Source organism: Patagioenas fasciata, chromosome 28 (assembly GCF_037038585.1).
Source record: "Patagioenas fasciata isolate bPatFas1 chromosome 28, bPatFas1.hap1, whole genome shotgun sequence".
Classification (NCBI taxonomy): Eukaryota; Metazoa; Chordata; class Aves; order Columbiformes; family Columbidae; genus Patagioenas; species Patagioenas fasciata.
In genome coordinates, this window is record NC_092547.1 from 3,878,725 (window position 1) to 3,898,644 (window position 19,920).

Here is a 19,920-nt window from a genome sequence, read left to right on the forward strand (position 1 = left end):
TCGAGGTGCATGGGCACTGGGATGCTGAGGTGCTGGGGTGTATAGGTGCTGCGATTCTGGGGTGCAAGGGTTTGGGGTGTATAGGTGCTGAGATTCTGGGATGTATGGGGTTGGAGTGCATGGGTGCAGGGATGCTGGGGTGCGGGGTTCAGGGTGCACGGGCACTGGGATGCTGGGGTGCAGGAGGTCAGGGTGCTGGGGTGCAGGGTGCTGTGGTGCCGCGGTGCCGCGCTCCCGGCTGCCCGCTCCCCCGCTCTGCCTTTGTCCCGGCCCCGACCGGGCAGCGGCTCCGGAGCGCAGGCTGTGCCGGCCCCATCCCCGCGCTCGCCGCGGGGCCGCCCCCACCTCCTCCCGCCCCCGCTGCGGCCGAGGGGCCGCTCCGCTCCGCCGCGCTCCGCTCCGCCCCGCCGCGGCGCAGGGGCGGGCCCGTGGGCGGCGGGCGGGGACCGGCCCCGGCCCCGGCCCCGGCCCCAGCCCCAGCCCCAGCGCCGGCCCCAGCCCCCGCCGCCCGCGGGCCGCCGCGCCGCCCCGCATTGTCCGGGCGGCAGCGGCAGGATGCGGGGCCCCGCACGGCCGCCCGCCGCCGGGCTGCGCTGAGGGCCCGCCGGCATGAGGAGGTGAGTGGGGGCCGGGGGCAGGCGGGGAGGGCTGGGGCTGCGCCCCGCGGACCGTCCCCCGCGCTCCCGGGAATGCCGCGGCTCCCGGTGGAGGCGGCTCCCACCCGCCCCGCGTCCGCCGAGACGAGGTTTTGGGGAGAAAACAGGCAGATTGGGAGCTGCTGGGGGCAGCGGAGGGGCCGGGGGGGGTGGTGCCTTGGCCTTTGCCGTTCCCCTCTCTCCTTTCCCCAAAAATGCTCCGGGAGCCCCGGGCAAACGTGCTCCTGACATGAGCCCGCTCGGACGGAGCCCCCGGCGGGGGAGCGCAGCGGGTGGCCCCGGGGGGCGCCCGGTCCCGGCCGCTCTGGCGGCTCCCACGCCCGGGGGGGGCGGTGCGCACGGTGTGGGGGGGACCGTCCGTCAGTCCATCCGTCCGTCCATCCATCCGCCGCCCAGGAACAATGCGCGCTCCCCCGGGGTTGTCGCTCTTCAGCCGCACGCTGGAGCTTTCGCCTTCAAAACAGTCGTGGCGTTGGGGGGCTGATGGCGATTTTTAATTAGGAGCTTTGCCTAAATGGTCCTTGTTTTGGTGGGTTTGGGGTTTTTTTTTGTTTAGTTGAAATGTGCTTTTTCCACTTGGGGGACAAAAGGCACTTGGGGAAAACAAACAACCAAACAACAACCAAACAGAAAGGTTTTGAAATAGCTTTATACCGCGTCCTCCGGCATCAATCCGCCTGCTTTTGGAGCCGCTGGGTGCTGGTTTGCATCACTCCTGTTTTCAATCTGGGATCACGAAAATGACCGTTACCATTAATTAGATCCCGGTTTTGCGACAAACAGCGTTCGGGGGTGCGAGTGCTGCACTGGATCCACATGAGAACTTGGGTGCGCGGTGCTGAGCTGGGCGCGGGGTGCGTGGACACGGTAATAACGGCTCAGGACCCATTCACCGATGCCGTGCGTGGGAATTGCCGCGGTTTTCCCGGTTTCCTCCCCCCGTGGCGCCGGTGGCCGGGCCGCCGCTCGGGCGATGACAGGACACCGGCTTCGCCGTTGCCAAATGCCAGCGTGTGGCTCTGGCATCTGTTTGCTCTTAGAGGTGGTTCTGAATTAAACATTTCTGCGGGAGTTGTTTATCACATTAAACATTTATTTTAGCTCTCTTTAGCTGAAGTGTGTTGACATTTTCTCTTGGGGGACCGCTGGGGATAATGAATGGCACGTACTGTATTGTGTTCCTCGGAAAGCCGCGGGATCCTGCAATAACATAAACACCCTGGGCTGAATTCATCCCGAATCTGCGAGGAACGGGCTCGGTGTTTACACCAGTGAGCCACAGCTCACATTTCAAGTTGATTATTGATTATGAAAACATCCCTGTTAATACTTGTCAGATTTTTTGGTCTGATTGTATTGCTCACAGCTGCAGCTTTCCTCCTGCTCTGTGTTTTAGTTGCGAAGCTCTCCCGGAGGAGGAGGAGGAGGAGGAGGAGGAGGAGGAGGGAGCCGGGTGGGTGTCGGGGCAGCCGCGGGTTCCCCGCTCACCATTCGTTTTCTCTGAAGGGTTTCGCAGCCGCCTTTGTTCTCCCGCCGAGCCCCCGCCGCATTCTTCCCTTTTGCCATTATCATTTTGGTTAAACAGAAAGGCAAGTTGTGTACCATATGGATCATGTTAACAATTGCTTATCTGGAGCCGGTGTTTTCTCCTCCCTCCCTCTTCCCCGGCTTGTTTCTCCCTTCTGAGATCTGGGTTAGCAGCATCTTGGGTTTGGTGCCGCTTTGACGTGGTCCCGTAACCCGAACCTCTTGCATCCCATCAGAGTTAATTCCCCCAAGTTAAAACGTGGAATAAACGCTGCGAGCTCTCCGGAGCAGCTTTCCCTGGGTGCTCTGAAATACAGCAAACAGTTGCTGAAGAAACCAGGTTCACACCTCTGGCCAGCAATGGGTTTCTCCCCCGGTGCAGCTGAGGCTCCAGGTGCCTTTATTTGGTTGATGGCGGGGATGATCCTGATTTGTACAGAGCAGGGGCTGTGGTTTCCCAAATCAGGCGGCTCCCACACCTGTATGGAGGCACCTGAGGGAGCTGGAAGTCCGGATCCCTCGTCCCACATCCATCCTCTGTTCCCAGGCTTCCAGTAGCTGCTGGGAAAATGTATAAAAGGCTGTTATTTTGGGTGCTCAATACAGATGCGAGGGCCTAACCTTAGGCCAAGGGAGTGGCCATCAGGTCGCTTCATCCTTCCCCCGCGGGAAAGGTGAACACAAAAGCCTCCGGGAGCATTCACCTCCAAAGCCGATATCGGATCCCGCAACAGCGCCGGTGGATTCGAAGGAATAAAACGGTTCTGCACGGTGCATCGTTGCCTCTGCCATTAAAACATTCCTGGAAGGAGCCTGCAGCCTGTGCCGTGTCTCGCTGGCATTTCAGATGCTGCCGACTTCATTTGCGTTAATTATCCTTGCATCCTGCTGGTTGAGGAGCTGTTCCTCGGGGTCGCAATGCCGCCTCCAGATCTGTCTGCAAATAGCCCAGTACTGTCCTTTCCCCCCTGCTGTCCCTGATTTGCTGGTGGTTTGGGTTCTCTGCGCCTCCCTCAACCCGGTTTGACGCGGGAGGATTCCAGCGAGGATTCCTGGAGGGGACGTTAATGCATCTGGAGAAGCGACGGTGACCCTGGCGCGACGCTGACCCTCGCGGTTGTGCCGTAGTAAACACTTCTCAGTTATATTTTCCGAGCTCTGGTGATGCTATAGCTGGAAGCAGAGCTTTGCCGCTTTGACAGGGCCGCCGGGGAGGCTCCTTTTGTCCTCCTGGGGCAGATCCTGTCACATCTGGCCAGATGTCAGCTGGAATTCTGCAGCGTGCAGGAAAGCTCGGGGTTCGTCGCTTTGAGCATCTCATTTGCTCGGTGCCCTCCCTCCCTCCGCTCCAGCTCCTTCTTTTGGAGCTTTTTAGCAAAATAAAGATGTTTTTCTTCTCTTTTTGGGTGTGTTGGTGAGCTCTGGCTTCAGAAAGCTTGTCCTTGGTGCTACTGGTGCTGCTGGTGCTCAGTCACTCGCGTGTGTCACCGAGCATCCGTCGCTCTCATCCCAGGGGGACGTGCGTGCCAGTGGTGGCACCCAGCTCCCAACCAAAGGAGCCATGGGGACTAAACCAGGCTTTCCTAACATTAAACAGGAACATTCCCATTGCCGCATCAGCGGCTGGGCAGGAATGAACCGGCTCTTCCCAGTCCTGAGAAGCTGTTGATCCCCTGGGCAGGTCCTGCCGCCGCGAATTCGTTGCTGTGATTACTTCTGGTGCATTTTCCTGTTGGTTTTCCTTTGGACTCGGCTTGTTCCCGTGCTCCAGGGCGTTGAGAAGGATTCTCTCCCCCATTTTCTCCCTGCTGTCGAGCAGGATCGTGGTGTTTTTACCTGTTTGGGTGTGCAGGGGGTGCTGCCCGCAGAGCTGCTCCTCGGGACGGGAGCAGGAGTTGAAAGTCAGCGCCGCTCTCCGCGGCAAAGTTTATTTTGCTGTGTGACGAGGGTGCTGTGAACCCGCGCTCCTGGCCTTGTGTGCTGTCATCAACTGCAGTTAATGTTGGTTAAATTGTACAGATCGCCAGCACAATTTTTCCTCCGGTGCTGCATGCCTTGGGTGGCTTTATCAGCAAACCCTGATCTTTATGGGGGGCCCAGTAAACCCGGCCAAGGCCTCGCGGATGCTGCCGAGGTGTAGTTGAGAGCAGGCAAATTAAAGGGTTTCTTCCCAGTTCCTTTCTCCTGAGGACTCACAACTCTTTCATGGAAAAATCAGGCATTTTTATTTAATTTATTTATATTTTTATTTAATTTGTGGCCAGCAGGGCAGTGACCGTCCCTGTGCTGGGACCTGGGGAGGCCAAACCGTGAATCCTGGGGGCAGTTTTGGGCCTCTCACGCCAAGAAAGAGCTTGAGGTGCTGGAGCGAGTGGAGAGAAGGGAACGGAGCTGGTGAGGGGCTGGAGCACAAGTGTGATGGGAGCGGCTGAGGAACCTGGGGGGTTCAGCTGGAGAACAGGAGCTGAGGGGAGACCTTCTGATCTCTGAACTGCCTGGAAGGAGCTTGGAGCCAGGGGGGTCGGGCTCTGCTGCCCAGGAACAAGCGCCAGGAGCAGAGGAAACGGCCTCAAGTTGCACCAGGGGAGGTTGAGGTTGGATTTAGGAACAATTTCTTCCCCAAAGGGCTGTGGGGCATTGAACAGGCTGCCCAGGGCAGTGCTGGAGTCACCATCCCTGGAGGGTTGGACAGACGGACATGAGGTTCTCAGGACATGGGGCAGTGCCGGGGGTGGGGAATGCTTGGACTCCATGATCTTGAGGGGCTTTTCCACCCAAACTGATCCAGTGATTCTGTGAATTACAGTGGTGCCATCATGGCCTGTGTTGTGGGGGTGCCCTGGGCTGCGCTCCCGCTGGGCTGCTCGGCCGGCAGAGCTGTGATACCCAACCCAGTGTTTTCCCTCAGAAAAAGAGCCGCTATTTCTTTTTCCCCCCAAGAAAGTGAAAACTAATGTCAAGACAAATTGCACTTTAACCCACACTTGTCTTGCCTACAAAAAAAAGCTGAATAATAGCTGAATAAGTACCCTTCTCCCTGCCCCAAGAGGAGCCCGCTCCTCACAAAGCCTTTGCTGTGTCAATAGATGAGAGGTGCAGCGGCGGCACCGCGCTGGAGGGGACTCGTGGCACCGGGGGACGCTGGCGCCCGGGTCCCCTCCCTGTGATTAATCTTCCCCGGGGATGCTTTGGACCTCTGCCGAGCGGCGGGACGGGCTGCCGGGTGTTTTATCTGCCGTGGCAAAGGGACGATCCCATCAGACGCCGTTCCTTTCCCTTGGCAAGAATCTGCCAAGCCCTTGAGTCTGCCCCCGGCGTCCCGCTGCCCCCCGGAGCGGGATAATGCGGCTGTACTTGATGGCGAGAGGACTAATGGCTGCGGAGATGTGTAATTAAAGGCCAGGGGTGATGTGCTGCGAGGCTGCGCTGTGCGCAGGGGGGTAGAGAGGCTGAGTGTGTTTTGAAGGGCTTGTCCCGCACGCCCAGGTCACCCTGCTCCGGGTGTCGCTTGTGTCTGGCACCGTGTCACCGGTGGGCACGGGGCTCCCCAGCTGTGCAGGAGATGCGGCAGCGTCCCCACTGTGGCTGTAACTGGGAAGGGTTTAGGTTGTGGGGGTTTCTTGCCTGTCTGGTATCGCTGTAACTGCATCTGCAATTGCCACATCCTGGGACCAGCCCCGTCCGGCCTCCTGTCCCCTGTGCTACGTCCCTATCCTCAGCTGGTGCCCAGAGCATCACCTCCTCCCTCCGAACACCGGATCGGGTCAGGTGTTGCAAACATAAAGGTGCTCAAACGCCAATGTGCCGCGAGCAGGTTGGACTTTGCCACACCTGGCGGTGCCACCGGCTGGGGCGGCCACTCCGAGACCCCGCTCTCTGTCCTGGGGCTCCCGGCGCTGCGCCCCAACCCCCTGGTGCGTTGGTGATGGTGACGGGCAGGACGTTGTGCCCGGGATGGGTTTATGGCAACCGGAGCTGGTGAGATGCCACAGTCCAGCTTTGCACATGCTGCTCGTGTTGGTGACGCTTCTTCATGTTACGCTTCACGCTCTTAGGAAAGCAGGTTTTTAGCAGTCCCAGCGATGTAAAAATAAACGGTGAGCTGGAGATTTATTGCAGATGCCACCAGATAATGAGATTTAGAAGGTACCTTTGAAGCCCTGCTCCTGTTTCCCACCTTGGGCGTTGCGGGCGCTGGGGGTCGGTGGGGCCAACGTCGGCGTGTGCGGCGCGGCTGCTCGGTGCTGGCGCTCCCAGATGTGAATATCTGCTGATATAAAGATATGGCCATTTACATCTTAATCGGCGGCGGCTCGAGCGGCGGGGCAGGGCCGGGGCCGCCGCTCGGCACGAGCCAGGTACGCGCTGCAGATAGAACATCATTCCAGCTCTGACCTTGGGCCGTTCATATCCTCCTCCTACAAGGTGATTACTTTTTAATGAGTGGCTGCTGAAAAGGGAGGAAAATGAATTATTTCTGCCGCCGGATTAGCTGTAGGAGACAGGAGCGGCGCTGCCCCGATCGATAGCTCTCGCACGGAGCCAGCCTGGCACCAAACTTCTCCCCACGGCGCTACCTTCACCCTGACACCGCCGCCGTGTTGTTCTTTAACCTTTTATTCATTTTGAGCAGCGCTTGCACCCTGCGCTATATAATGGTATATAGTTATAATTGGATTATAATGGCTATGTATCTGTGCAGACTCCCAGGGCACAGAAGGTGGGAGCTGTGGGGGTGGCTGCCCCACGCATGGTCCCCGAAGTCTGTCTGTCCATGCGTGCGAGCGCACGTCCGTGCGACCCACAGCCCCAGGCGTGGATGAGGGCAGCGGTGTCAGCAAAGAAAGAAGCCAAAAAAAGGGAACTTCTGGAAAATCCATTAATGAATGGAGTGCAGGAGGGAGCTCAGCTTTTCAGGCTGCCGAGGCGGTGTTTAAAAAAGAATCCGGGAGTCAAAAGGCTTGTGAAAACAAAAGCCGCGGAGTGAGGCCTCCCCCAGCCCGGCTCCGCGGGAACGGCCGTGGTTCGGAGGCTGCGGACGATGCCGCGGGTGCCGAGGGCAATGGGGGGGTCTGCAGGGCATGGGGACGGGGTCTGTCACCCGCAGGGCGTGTGACGGGGACACACGGGGACCCGTGAGAAAGGAGGCACAGAAATGATGGAAAAGAGGAGTTTTCGCTCGGTTCCCTGCGGAGCGTGCTGGCCGGCAAGGCACCCAGGCGGAAAATACAACCGCCTTGTGCAGTGCTGGGTAGGGCTGGGAGGCTCCCCAGAATTAGAGTTAATTAAGATTGATTCGTTCCATGGAGGAGATGAGCTGGAGCGCTGCTGCTGCGCTGCGGACAGGCTCTGCCGCACGGGGCGCGTTATCTCCCTGCTGCAGCCCGGCTCCCGCGGGCGCCGCGGCCCCCGGCGCTGACCCCGGCCCGGGCCAGATATTGGAGAAGATAGACCAGGGGCTGGTGGCTCCTGACAAGGCTTTTGACCCCCCAGGGAGTTCGTTATTGGAGCTTCACCAGGAAAAAGAGCCGGAGAGGAGGGGGCTTGGGCAGGGTGGGGGGCACCCAGTCCCGGGGCCATTCCTGGGCTGCAAAGCATCTTCTGCATTTAAGGACCTTCATCCAGGTGCTTGTGGGAGGACAAAACGTAACGGCAACTCAGGACAGTCTGTGATTCCATTCTGTGAGATCTGAGTCTGTTCAGCTGGAGAAGAGAAGCTCAGAGGGATCTTATTGATGCTGATCGATATCTCAGGGTGGGTGCCCGAGGACGGACCAGACTCTTCAGTGGTGCCCAGTGCCAGGGTGAGGGGCAACGGGCACAGACTGAAACACAGGAGGCTCCATCTGAACATCATGAGGAGAAACTTCTTTGCTGTCAGGTGCCAGAGCCTGGCCCAGGCTGCCCAGAGCGGGTGTGGAGTCTCCTTCTCTGAGCCATTCAAACCCGCCTGGGATCCTGTGTGATCCGCTCTGGTGACCCTGAGCGATCTGCTCTGTGACCCGGTGTGAGCAGGGCTGGGGTTGTCCCCAGGGTGTAGCCGTGCTCTGGCTCAGCGTCCAGCCCCATCATGCGTTGGCTTCGCTTCTCACACCATTATCGAGCAGGGGTTGCATCCTCCAGACATCCCACCACCGACATCCCCTGCGCAGCGTCGTGGGGCCCTCGGAGGAGCGTGGTCCCCCCGATCCTCCTTCTGCCGGTTCAGGTGGGGTTGGACAGTGCAGGCCAAGATGTTTTTCAGAACAGCTTCCATCTGTGTGCTGGCGGCACGGCCTTTGCTAAGGGGCTTCTGTAGGTGCAGAGACCATAGAATCACTGGATCACTTTGGTTGGAAAAGCCTCTCAAGAGCGTGGTGTCCAAGCATTCCCCACCCCTGGCACTGCCCCATGTCCTGAGAACCTCATGTCCGTCTGTCCAACCCTCCAGGGATGGTGACTCCAGCACTGCCCTGGGCAGCCTGTTCAATGCCCCACAGCCCTTTGGGGAAGAAATTGTTCCCAGATCCAAGCTCAACCTCCCCTGGTGCAACTTGAGGCTGTTTCCTAGTCTTTTATCCCTTGGGAGCACAGACCAACCCCCTCCATGCTCCAAGCTCCTTTCAGGCAGTTCAGAGATCAGAAGGTCTCCCCTCAGCTCCTGTTCTCCAGCTGAACCCCCCAGCTCCCTCAGCCGCTCCCATCACACTTGTGCTCCAGCCCCTCACCAGCTCCGTTCCCTTCTCTCCACTTGCTCCAGCACCTCAAGTTCTTTCTTGGCGTGAGGGGCCCAAAACTACCCCCAGGATTGGCGGTTTGGCCTCCCCAGGTCCCAGCACAGGTTCGGTCACTGCCCTGGGCCTGCTGGCCACCCCAGTGCTGGTCCCAGCCAGGATGCTGTGGCCTCTTGGCCACCTGAGCACCCGCTGGCTCATGTTCAGCCGCTGGCACCAGCACCCCCAGGGCCTCCTCCAGCCGCTCCTCCCCAGCCGCAGCGTTCATGGGGCTGTTGTGACCCAAGGGCAGGACCCGGCGTTTGATGCGTGGCCATGTTATCAAGATGCCTTCAGTCCATTTCTCTGCATCCTCCTATAGACCACATGAATGTGCATCTGCACAGTCAGAATCTCTGCAGGTGGTTTCACGTGTTGTGTTTCTAGATGGGCCAGAGGAGGAGATGCCCATGGGCTCATCCATGCCAAACCCGAATGGGAGAAGCAACATTCTGACCTCTCAGCATCCTCCAGCCCCTGCGTGGTGGGGCAGAAACTGGAGGCAAAGTCCCGCTGCCCACATGGGGCCGGGTGCTGGGACCGGGAGCTTCGAGGTGCACTCACCATCCTCGCTGGCTTGGCTGTTATTATGCAGATTGCATGCAAATTGCATCCATTTGACCTCCTGACCTTTTGATGAGGCCACGTCTGTTTGAGGAAATAGTTCTGCTGATTAGAAATGGATTTTCTTCTCCGATGTAATGCTCCAAAAATGGGCTGGGCCCGGGGACCTCGTCTGACGTCAAGGAATGGCATTTTGGGGAAGGGTTTCAGCCCTGAGCGGGGTATGAGCAGCACCCAAGGGCTGAGGAACCCCCGTCCAGGGCAAGGTGAGGTTTCTCCTGCACCCTGAGTTGACCTTGGGGGCCGATGGACTCCAATGACCTGAAGGCTCAGTGATGCTCTTGCTAAGATCCTTCCTACCTGAGAATGGTCCTTCAGGCATCACCTGGTGGGGATCCCAGCTGGAACGTCACCCCACGGAACGTCCCCCAGGTGACGTGGGCCAGGGCAGGGGAGCGTCTGCTGGAGGAGGAGCGGCAGCGTGGCCAGGGGTGGGCAACGCGGTGATGGATTAATGCGCTAATTAATGTTTCGGGATGGACGTTCCCCTTCGAGACCTGGAGGGGATTGGCTGGAGCAGGGGGGGTTGGACCAGCCCCTTTTAGGGCTTTCTAGACCCAAACGAATTGTTGGGCAGTTTTGTCCTGTGTTCCCGATGGTTCCCAGATCTCCCCAGGCCTGAGCGCTCCGTGACACCCGAGGACAAGTGACATTAAGAAAAACACAAATAGCAAGAAAGAGGCCGATTTTGCCTTTTTTTAAGGTCCCTTTTATTGCTTCTTTTTTCTCCCATCTGTCTCATATTGAAAGCTGGAGCAAAACTCCTCAAACCCATTAGCTCCATCATCTCATTATCAACAATATCCGGGTTTTATTGCCGTACCCCTTCAATCCGGGGGTTCCCAGGGCCGCGCGCCCCATACAGTTTCCTCGTGGTGACATTTACCCGCGACTGTCTCCTCCGGTTGTGACAGATGGGTGATGCTCAGCTGCTGCCAGGCTAGCGGATCCATATTAATCTTTCATTTGCTGGCCGGGTGCTGGAGCAGGACAGATGGACGATGGCCCGTTGGTCACTCCCGGTTCGTGCTGGTGTCCAGCTGCTCTGCACTTGATATATGAGTGGCCAGAGCGGACGCTGGAGCCATCGGTTGTTTCTCCTGAGGGTGGGGAGAGGCCACGGTGGGAGTTCGCCTAAATCCTTTTAACATATGTACATTGACCCCGCTCTGATTGCAATACCGTCCTTCGCTTTGTCGGCACCGGTTAGGAGGGGATGGGGAATGTGGCAGACAAAGAAATGCAGTTTTCCCCCATGGGTTTGTCAAACAAACCTGAATTTGCCTTGGAAAACTCACTGTTTGTGCTCCGGAATCGGATCTGCAGGGGCGGCCGGGGATTGAAACCTCTCACCCTTGGCAAATGTTATGATTCGATGACTCTAAACCCTTTGCAAATGCTGCCAGGTGTTGCTGTTGGGTTATATCACGGCTAAGCGTGGCTTTGTGCTCTCCTTACCCTGGTCCTGGCTTTGGGATGGGCTCTGCCCCCAGTCTCAATCACTGCCAGGCTATTTTTCGTGTTCTGGATTCACTAGAGGTGATTGGTATCTGACTTAAATGTGCATATCAACGTGCAGAAGTGTTGCTGTAATCCACAGCGCTAATGCTCAAGCATTTCATTGCCACAGCCCTCGGGTCCACAGCGAGTGTCTGCATGCGTTACCATTCTCATTTACAGCTGCGAGTTGACCCGTGGTGATGCCGTTGCACTTTCCCCAACAACTTTATCCTTGAACCACTGCGGCTGCTGCAAAACCTGCAGCACCTTTTAGTGGGTGCTGAATCCAGCTGTGGCGGCCACGCTGTGGGTGCAGGTGCTGCGTTGACTGCATTCCTGCAAAATCCAGCTCAGAAACTCTGTCGTGCACAACATCCCTGATAGGAGAAGTCTTGGTGAAGACCAGACCCAAAGTTTGCACATGGGAGAATTAAAACTGAGGGGGCTTGAGCAGCACCTGTAAGCGGGACAGGCTCTCCCTGCCCGGGAAGCCGATCGGATCGGGCTGGGCCGCTGGGGGAGCCGCAGGGATAATGAAACAACTCGACGTCTTTTGAAAAGAGCATAAATCCTCCAAGCTGGCAGCTCTGCAGAAAAAGGAGCCGTCGGCATTTGAAGCAGCAAAACAGCGGCGGTGCGAGCAAAGCACGGCGGAGGCGGCTGGTTCCGAAGGGCGGCAGCGTCTGCCCCCTCCCCGGGCTGGGCTGCTCCTGCAGGGCAGCAAGGGAGCTCCCAGGGGATGTTGGGACACTTCCAGTGTCACCTCCTGCAGGGCTGGTCCCTCATTCTGGGGCGCGGGTGCTCGGGGATCTAAGCCCTGGCTTTAGCGCATCCTCAGCTTGAGCACCCTGGCTTTAGTGCATCCTCAGTTGAACACCCTGGCTTTAGTGCATCCTCAGTTGAACACCCTGGCTTTAATGCATCCTCAGCTTGAGCACCCTGGCTTTAGTGCATCCTCAGTTGAACACCCTGGCTTTAGCGCATCCTCAGTTGAACACCCTGGCTTTAGTGCATCCTCAGCTTGAACACCCTGGCTTTTGAACACTCTGACTTTAGTGCATCCTCAGCTTGAACACCCTGGCTTTAGTGCATCCTCAGTTGAACACCCTGGCTTTAATGCATCCTCAGCTTGAGCACCCTGGCTTTAGTGCATCCTCAGTTGAACACCCTGGCTTTAGTGCATCCTTAGCTTGAACACCCTGGCTTTAGTGCATCCTCAGTTGAACACCCTGGCTTTCGTGCATCCTCAGCTTGAACACCCTGGCTTTTGAACACTCTGACTTTAGCGCATCCTCTGCTTCAACACCCTGGCTTTAGTGCATCCTCAGTTGAACACCCTGGCTTTAATGCATCCTCAGCTTGAACACCCTGGCTTTAGTGCATCCTCAGTTGAGAACCCTGGCTTTAGTGCATCCTTAGCTTGAACACCCTGGCTTTAGTGCATCCTCAGTTGAACACCCTGGCCTTAGTGCATCCTCAGCTTGAACACCCTGGCTTTTGAACACTCTGACTTTAGTGCATCCTCAGTTGAGCACCCTGGCCTTAGTGCATCCTCAGTTGAACACCCTGGCTTTAGTGCATCCTCAGTTGAACACCCTGGCTTTAGTGCATCCTCAGTTGAACACCCTGGCCTTAGTGCATCCTCAGTTGAACACCCTGGCCTTAGCGCATCCTCAGTTGAACACCCTGGCTTTAGTGCATCCTCAGTTGAACACCCTGGCTTTAGTGCATCCTCAGCTTGAACACCCTGGCTTTTGAACACCCTGGCTTTAATGCATCCTCAGCTTGAACACCCTGGCTTTAGCGCATCCTCAGTTGAACACCCTGGCTTTAGTGCATCCTTGGCTTGAACACCCTGGCTTTTGAACACCCTGGCTTTAATTCATCCTCAGCTTGAACACCCTGGCTTTAGTGCATCCTCAGTTGAACACCCTGGCTTTAATGCATCCTCAGCTTGAACACCCTGGCTTTTGAACACTCTGGCTTTAGCGCATCCTCAGTTGAACACCCTGGCTTTAGCACATCCTCAGCTTGAACGTGTTTGCTCTTACGTGCTCCCTCTCCTTTGCCCTCCAAATCTATTCCCCCCCTCTCCCGATCCCCGAGGGATGCTGGGTTGCTGTACCATCAGCGTGTGCTGCTTGTGGCATCTCTATCTTGCCGTGAGTTTTTATGCACCACCATTAGTGACAAGTGCATGGACACGGCGCTGGGACGGGAGCGCATAGAACACCCGTGCACGCCTGTGTGCATACACGGCGTGCTCTGCGTATGAGGGCTGTGGATGATCTATCTGTGCTCCAACAAAGACGACCCAGCCGGGATGCTGCTCAGGGCAGCCCCACAGCCTGAAACCCCCCGGCCTGAGCTTTTCCAGGGGGGGTGGCAGGAGGGAGCGCACCCCATCCCCATCCCCATCCCCATCCCCAGCCGAGCCGTTGGACACCCTCGGCGGTGCGCCCCGCTATGAAGCCCCCGAACAAAAGCCCAGTTCAGAGTCGCTGCTGAATAGATTAACAAGATTTCCATAATTAGGGCAGGCGGGAACAATAGGATTCTCCCCTGCCCAGCCCCCCCTGCCCGCCTTTGTCTTGTGCTGGGGATAATGGGCAGCAGCGAGGGTGGGAACCGGCCCGGCCATTTGGTCACTGGACAGTAATTTTCTCACACTGCCAAGGGAGCATTGAAACATCTGTCCCGCTCCGCCGCCTCATTCACGTCCCATTTCAAACCCCTGACAACTTCTCCCTGCCCGCCGGCCCTCCCCCCCAGCCTGGTTTTGCAGGGTGCAACCGGGCTTTTCGGGGGGTTTGGGGCTTTTTGCTCCTTGTTTTTAAAGGGGGGTGGGTGGAGGCGGGTTTGCTTCTCCATCCGCACCCAGGGCAGTGCTGGAGTCACCATCCCCGGGGTTGGACAGGCGGAGATGAGGTTCTTAGGACATGGGGCAGTGCTGGGGTGGGGAACATTGGACTTGGTGATCTTGAGGGGCTTTTCCAACCCGAATGACTCTGTGGTTCTCTGACCCTTCCACTGTTCCGTTTGCTCTGTGCCCATTCACCCGCTGCTCCTCTTCTCGCAGCGGCTGCACCGTTTGGCGCCGGACCGGTGTTGGAGATAGCGGAGACAGTGGAGCCCGCGCACGCTTGCCACCCTCTTAGAAATGCGATTCCCATCACCGCACTCATTTCTAGACACCACTTTCAGCTTTGGGCACTGGGATCGATCCCTGCTGTGGGGAAACCTGCGTGCTCCCTGGAGAAATGCTGGTGGTTTGTGTGTCCTCGGGGTGCATCGCCCTCGGCCATGAAGCTCGTGCTGCCCGGTGACGAACACGGAGCTGCCAGGTCCTGGCGTCTCCGGGAGGGACGGACGGGGTGAGGCGCCCGTGGCGGCTGCAGAAGCAGCAGCCTGGAAATGCCACCGGGATGGTGGCGTCTCACTCCTGCTGTGATGCTCCGCACCGAGCCCTGAGCCCCGTGCGATGGGAGCTGTGGGGCAATCCACCACCTCCCCACTGCCTCCCCGACCCGTCCTGCTCCCCACGCCCCCACCATTTGCAGTCTGTATTTTTAGCCTGTGTTTTATGGGGGTGCAGAAGCAGCGGTGGTCGGCACCTGCAGCACCGCTGCGCAAAGCTGGCAACTCCTGGTGCTTTAGTTCCTTGTATTATTCCTCCTGAAGTCACCCAAACCCTTGGTTTTCGCTTTAATAGCTTCTCAGTGCTGTTTGCTCGCAGGCAGAGGGAAGGGCCAGCCAGACCCTGCGTACAGCTCGGGGAAATCTGCCGCGGGAGCGCAGGTTTATTGGGCAGCGTTCGCCTTTGTGTCGTTGGAAAGGGCCCTTTCCCGCGGGCTGTCCCGGCCGCCTCTGTCTGCACGGTTATCTGTCGGGAGCACTTTAATAATGGCCAGTAAATGCAGGGAGGATGCCGGATAAAGCCACGCAAAGCCGCCATTTCAATCCTCTTGTGGAAGTTTGATATCCAAAGTGGAAGTACAAATGCCATATAAGTCAATTAAAGCATTAAGTAATCTAATTGCGCTGTGGTCACAAAGTGGCTGAAAGGCTGAGCCAGGCGAGTGGATGGTGCATGAGGTCCCTCCTGGCTCCCACTTTAAGCGTCCCCTGGGGCGCTGGGGATGGGGGGGGGACGTGGGGACCGCGCCGGGGGCGGGGGACAATGTCACCTCCCTCTGCGTGTGCTCGGGGGCCACCCGGTGTTTGGGTGCTGGAGAAAGAGAGGGTGACACCAACCTCGGCACCCCCGTGATGTGGAGCTGTGGGGTGACAGGGATGGGAGGGAACTGTGACGGGGGTAGCGGGGTGAGATGTTAATCCTATTAATATTATATGCATTATAATATGATAATTGTACTGTGCTCCACATCCAGTGTCCCAGGGCAGGGATGTCCCCCGGCTGGATGTGCCGATGCTCAGCACCGCAGCGCCGGGGCCGCACCTCTCGTGTCACCTGGGCTTGCCGTGGTTTGGCAACCTGAATATTCTATTCTGTTGAATGTGGCGGCCAAAACTTGAGCTGGCTGGGTTGTCTGAAGTGCTCGTGGTTGCTGGTCCAGGGGGATACTTGCCCTGGTGGTGGTCAAGGGGATCTTTGCACGGAAAATGCAGAGTGTGAGGATAATTGAGAGCGCGTTTGCGGTCGGGAGGTGCGGTGTGGGCCAGGACAGGGCGGTATGGATGGTTTTGGAGATACTCAATGAGAAGAGGCGCTCGCCCCTGCCTCGCTGCTGTGACCGCGCTGTCCTGTGCCCCGCAGGTCTGTCGAAGATGCACTGGTCACCAGAGCATGCCCAGTCCCTGAACCAGTGGCCAGAGCAGCACCTCGACGTCTCCTCCACCACCTCCTCGCCGGCCCACAAGTCCGAGCTCTACCCCAGCACCCGCCAGCGCTTCAACTACGCCTGGGCCAACGACGACATCTCGGCGCTCACGGCCTCCAACCTGCTCAAGAGGTACGCCGAGAAGTACTCAGGGGTGCTGGACGCGCCCTACGAGCGCCCGGTGCTGAGCGGCTACGGGGATGGAGCCTTCGGGCCGGTTAACGGGCAGAAGGGGGACGGGGAGCCCTGGCCGGTGGCGCACGGCTCTGATGGCACCTACCCCCTGACCCCCATCCACGAGGGGCTCCCCGGCGCCAAGGGGGTGGTGCCGCCCGCCGTGCCCCCCAGCGGCGGGGCCATCGGGCTCGGGGGCTCCCCCGTGGTGTCCGCCAACCTCGCCGACCCCATCTACCCCGGGAACTCCTGCGGAGGAGCCACCACCGGCTCCGGCGGGCTCGGGTCGTCTCAGGAGTACCCCTCAGGCTACAGCGGCACCTACTTGCCCTCTGGCTACTGCACCCAGCCGGCAGCAGCACTGCCCCCCCCGCACCCTCCCGCCCTCCATGGCTCGGGGCTCCTGCAGCCCCCGCACCCCTCGCCCGCCCTGGTGCCCGGCTACGGCTCCTCCGGCCCCATGTACAACTACGCGGCCGGCAGCTACCCCCCGCAGCCGGGCTACGGCACCATCCACCCCCCGCATCCCTCCGCGTCCTACCTGCCCTCCGGCATCGCGGCGCCCACCCCCATCCCGGCCCCGCCGCCCGCCACCCGCCCGCCTGGCGTCCCCGGCTACGGCTACCAGGGTGCCGGCTTGGCCCCCCTGTCCGTGCCGCCCCTCGGCACTGAGGCGGCGGGCGCCCTGAAGAGAAAGGCTTTCGACATCTCCGGCGGGGAGGACGAGGGGGAGGGCAGGTATAGGAAATACAGCTACGAGCAGCCAAAGTCCCCCTACGCCATGTCGGACAACGGCGAGTGCCGGGGCAACGGCTTCAGCGGCAGCGCCGAGTCCCCCCAGGTGGCCTTCAAGCCCGGGAAGCGGCCGGCGGGAGCCGGCAACGCCGAGGAGCACGCCGGCAAGTACGGCGGGCAGCCGATGAAGAGCGTGGTCTCGCCGCCTTACGGCTCCGGGGATGCGCCGCTGCGGCCAGCAGAGCCCTTCGAGAAGTTCAGCCCCCCCCTCGCCAACGGGGAGCGGGCGACTGAGCCGGGTCCCCCCTTCCCGCTGCGGCTGCCCCCCAAAGCGCCGCTCTTCGGCAGCCCGGCCGTGGAGGAGCAACCCAAGAACGTCGACCCCCTGGTCTTGGAGCTGGTGAACACCAAGATCGTGGAGCGGGGGCCGCCCGTGCAGTGGACGGACATCGCCGGGCAGGTCTCTGTGAAGGCCGCCATCGAGGAGGAGCTGGTGTGGCCCATCCTGCGTCCCGGCGCCTACACCGGGGCGAGCCGCGCGCCCCGGACCGTCCTGCTGTTCGGTCCCCGCGGCACGGGGAAGACCCTGCTGAGCCGGTGCATCTCCACCCAGCTGGGCTCCACCTTGCTGAAGCTCAGCGGGACGACCCTGCTCTCCACCTGGAAAGCCGAAGCCGAGAAGATCCTGCAGACCGTGTTCTTCGTGGCCAGCTGCCGGCAGCCCGCCGTCGTGCTCATCACCGAGGCCGAGTCCTTGCTGGTGGCCCAGGACGGCGGCCAAGTGGGCAACCTCAAGTCCCAGCTCCTCTCCTACCTGGACAACGTGTCTACCTCATCCGAGCAGAACTTGGTCATCATCGGGACCACCTCCCGGCCCGGCAGCATGGACGAAGCTTCTCACCGGCGCTTCGCCAAGCGCTTCTACATCTCCCTGCCGGACAGCATCGCCCGGCGGCAGATCCTGCACCAGGCCCTGCTCCAGCAGAGCTCCTGCCTCAGCGAGCGGGAGATGGCGTCCCTGGTGCAGCGCACCGAGCGCTTCTCGGGCGGCGAGCTGGTGCAGCTGTGCCAGCAGGCGGGGGCGGCCGCGCTGCGCGCGCTGCCGGGCCAGCTCCAGCCCACCTGCTACCAGGACTTGGAGAGGGCGCTCTGCAAGGTGCGCCCGGCCGCCGCGCGCAAGGACCTGGACCTGCTCCTGGACTGGGACAAGATGTACGGCACCCGGCACTGACGGACCCTCCGCCGGGTGCCGGGCCGCGGCCGCCGAGGTTCGGAGGGGCTGGGGGGCTCCGGTTCGCCCGCCCCCCCCGGCGGCGCCACACGTACCTCATCTTCGCTATTCCGGACTCTTCCTCCTCTCGGTTTCTCGGCAGCCGTCGCCCGCTGAACTCAGGATAAATAACCTATTTATTATTTCCCCGTCCATCCGTCCCCGGACCAGCGAGCGGGGTCGGAGGCGCCTCAGGATCCGGCTTCGGATGCTCGAGCTCCCCGTCTACCCAGAGGCTCCATTATTATTATTGGGTTTAATTGCTTTTATTGTTCCTAACACAAATACCTCGGGCGTCTCACGCAGAGCTGCCCCCTCGCACGGGCACGAGCGACGTCCTCGATCGGGGCGGGGGACACAAACCCAGGGGATTTGGGAGTAAAATGCTGTAGATTGTTTAATATACTAGACTTTGGTTTTATTTTTGTAACTATGTAGTATTTTTTTTGTGTGTTTTTTGTTTCTTTTTAACTACTCAGGAAAAGAATTACCTCAGAAAAAAGAAAAAGAATGTGTTTTTAATAACTCTTTTTATCTTCTCAACAAAGGAAAAAGAGATTTGAGCTGGGACAAAGCCGCCTCGTGGTTTTGCTTCCGAAAAGGGTGACGGGAAGAAGAAAGAAAAGCAAAACAAACAAAACTTGAAGCTGTTACCAAGATGAAAGTTGAATGTATTTTGGGTGCTTTTCACGTATATTATGCCATAATTTGATTTGATTTCTTTTTGGGTTTTGTTTAACATGGTTATCGTAGCGTTTGGTGGAGTAACGTGTCTGCAACAGAAAGGGTGGTAGAGCTGTAGTTCGGAAGCCGCCGCTGGCACCACTTTTTGGACCAGGCTGGTCCAGCATCCTCCGGCACCCCCCAGCGCATCCCGGATGGGGCCGGGGGGGCGGGGGGGTCCTCCCGGTGCCCGTTCTGCACGGGGAATGGGGCCGGAAGGGGACACGCGGGGCTGAGCGGGTGCTGCGGGGTTTCACCCCCACCTCCCTCAGTGCAAAACTGCGAGAGCGAGACCCCCCCTGCACACCCACCCGACCCCCCCTTCCTTCTCATCGCCGCATGGGGTTGCTTTTCTTTCCCAATTGAATAACATATTCATTTTTCTTTGTTTTTAGAGCTCTATGTTGTAGCGGGGGAGGCAGCTGCTCCAGGGTCACCCCCCAGCCCCAGAGCAGCCCCCCCAGAACCTCAGGGTCTGCGCAGGCAGAGAGGACACAACCCCCCCAGGGCCCCCCTGTGATGGGAGGAGCCGCTGCCCATTTTGGGCCGTTTTCCCCCCTATTTTGCGGCTCCGCGGCGCAGCGTGCGGGCAGCAAAGGGCATTAGCGGGGTAGACGTCTCCCCCCTACCCGCTTCCTCCAAAAAGTGGTACTGGATTCCTGAAGCCTTTTTATTATTATTATTATTATAATTATCCTATTTGACTTTGTACACTCTCTGTAACCATTTCTACCTCATTTTGCAACATATTGTACATGAAAGTATTTAATTCATGTCTTATTAATGTCTGAGAAAGAAAAAGAAAGATGCTTTTGAGCTGTAATGGTCTACCTCAAGAAATGCTGTATTTTAAAAAGAAAATATTACACAGTATTAAAGAGATTACATGAACACTTGGCTTGGAGCTCTGTGTCCCCCCCCCCAGCTTTTTCAGCCCCGGGGGGTTCTGGTTTATTGGGGGTAAGGAGAGATTTTGGGGTGGCTGTGGGTAGGGGACAGGAGGGACATGGGGATGTTGCAAAGGTGGGGATGGGGCAGTAAAGAGAGTGGGGGGGTATGAAAGAGGGGGGGGCAATAAAGGGAGGGGGTGTTGCAGCCAGGGGAAGGGCAGAGTGTCA

At 58.8% G+C, this 19,920-nt stretch overlaps 1 protein-coding gene across 1 annotated transcript; it reads left to right on the forward strand.

Moving 5' to 3' along the window:
• Positions 1–495: 495 nt before the first annotated feature.
• Positions 496–19,693, forward strand: FIGNL2 (fidgetin like 2). Its single transcript, XM_065859054.2, has 2 exons — positions 496–617; positions 15,837–19,693. The coding sequence occupies exon 2, from the start codon at positions 15,848–15,850 to the stop codon at positions 18,038–18,040; it is 2,193 nt and encodes a 730-aa protein (XP_065715126.2). The 5' UTR covers positions 496–617; positions 15,837–15,847; the 3' UTR covers positions 18,041–19,693.
• Positions 19,694–19,920: the final 227 nt, after the last annotated feature.

What these genes read in the sequence shown, in the direction of transcription:
- FIGNL2 (XM_065859054.2), top strand. Translation starts at nt 15,848, where the DNA reads ATGCACTGGTCACCAGAGCATGCCCAGTCCCTGAACCAGTGGCCAGAG.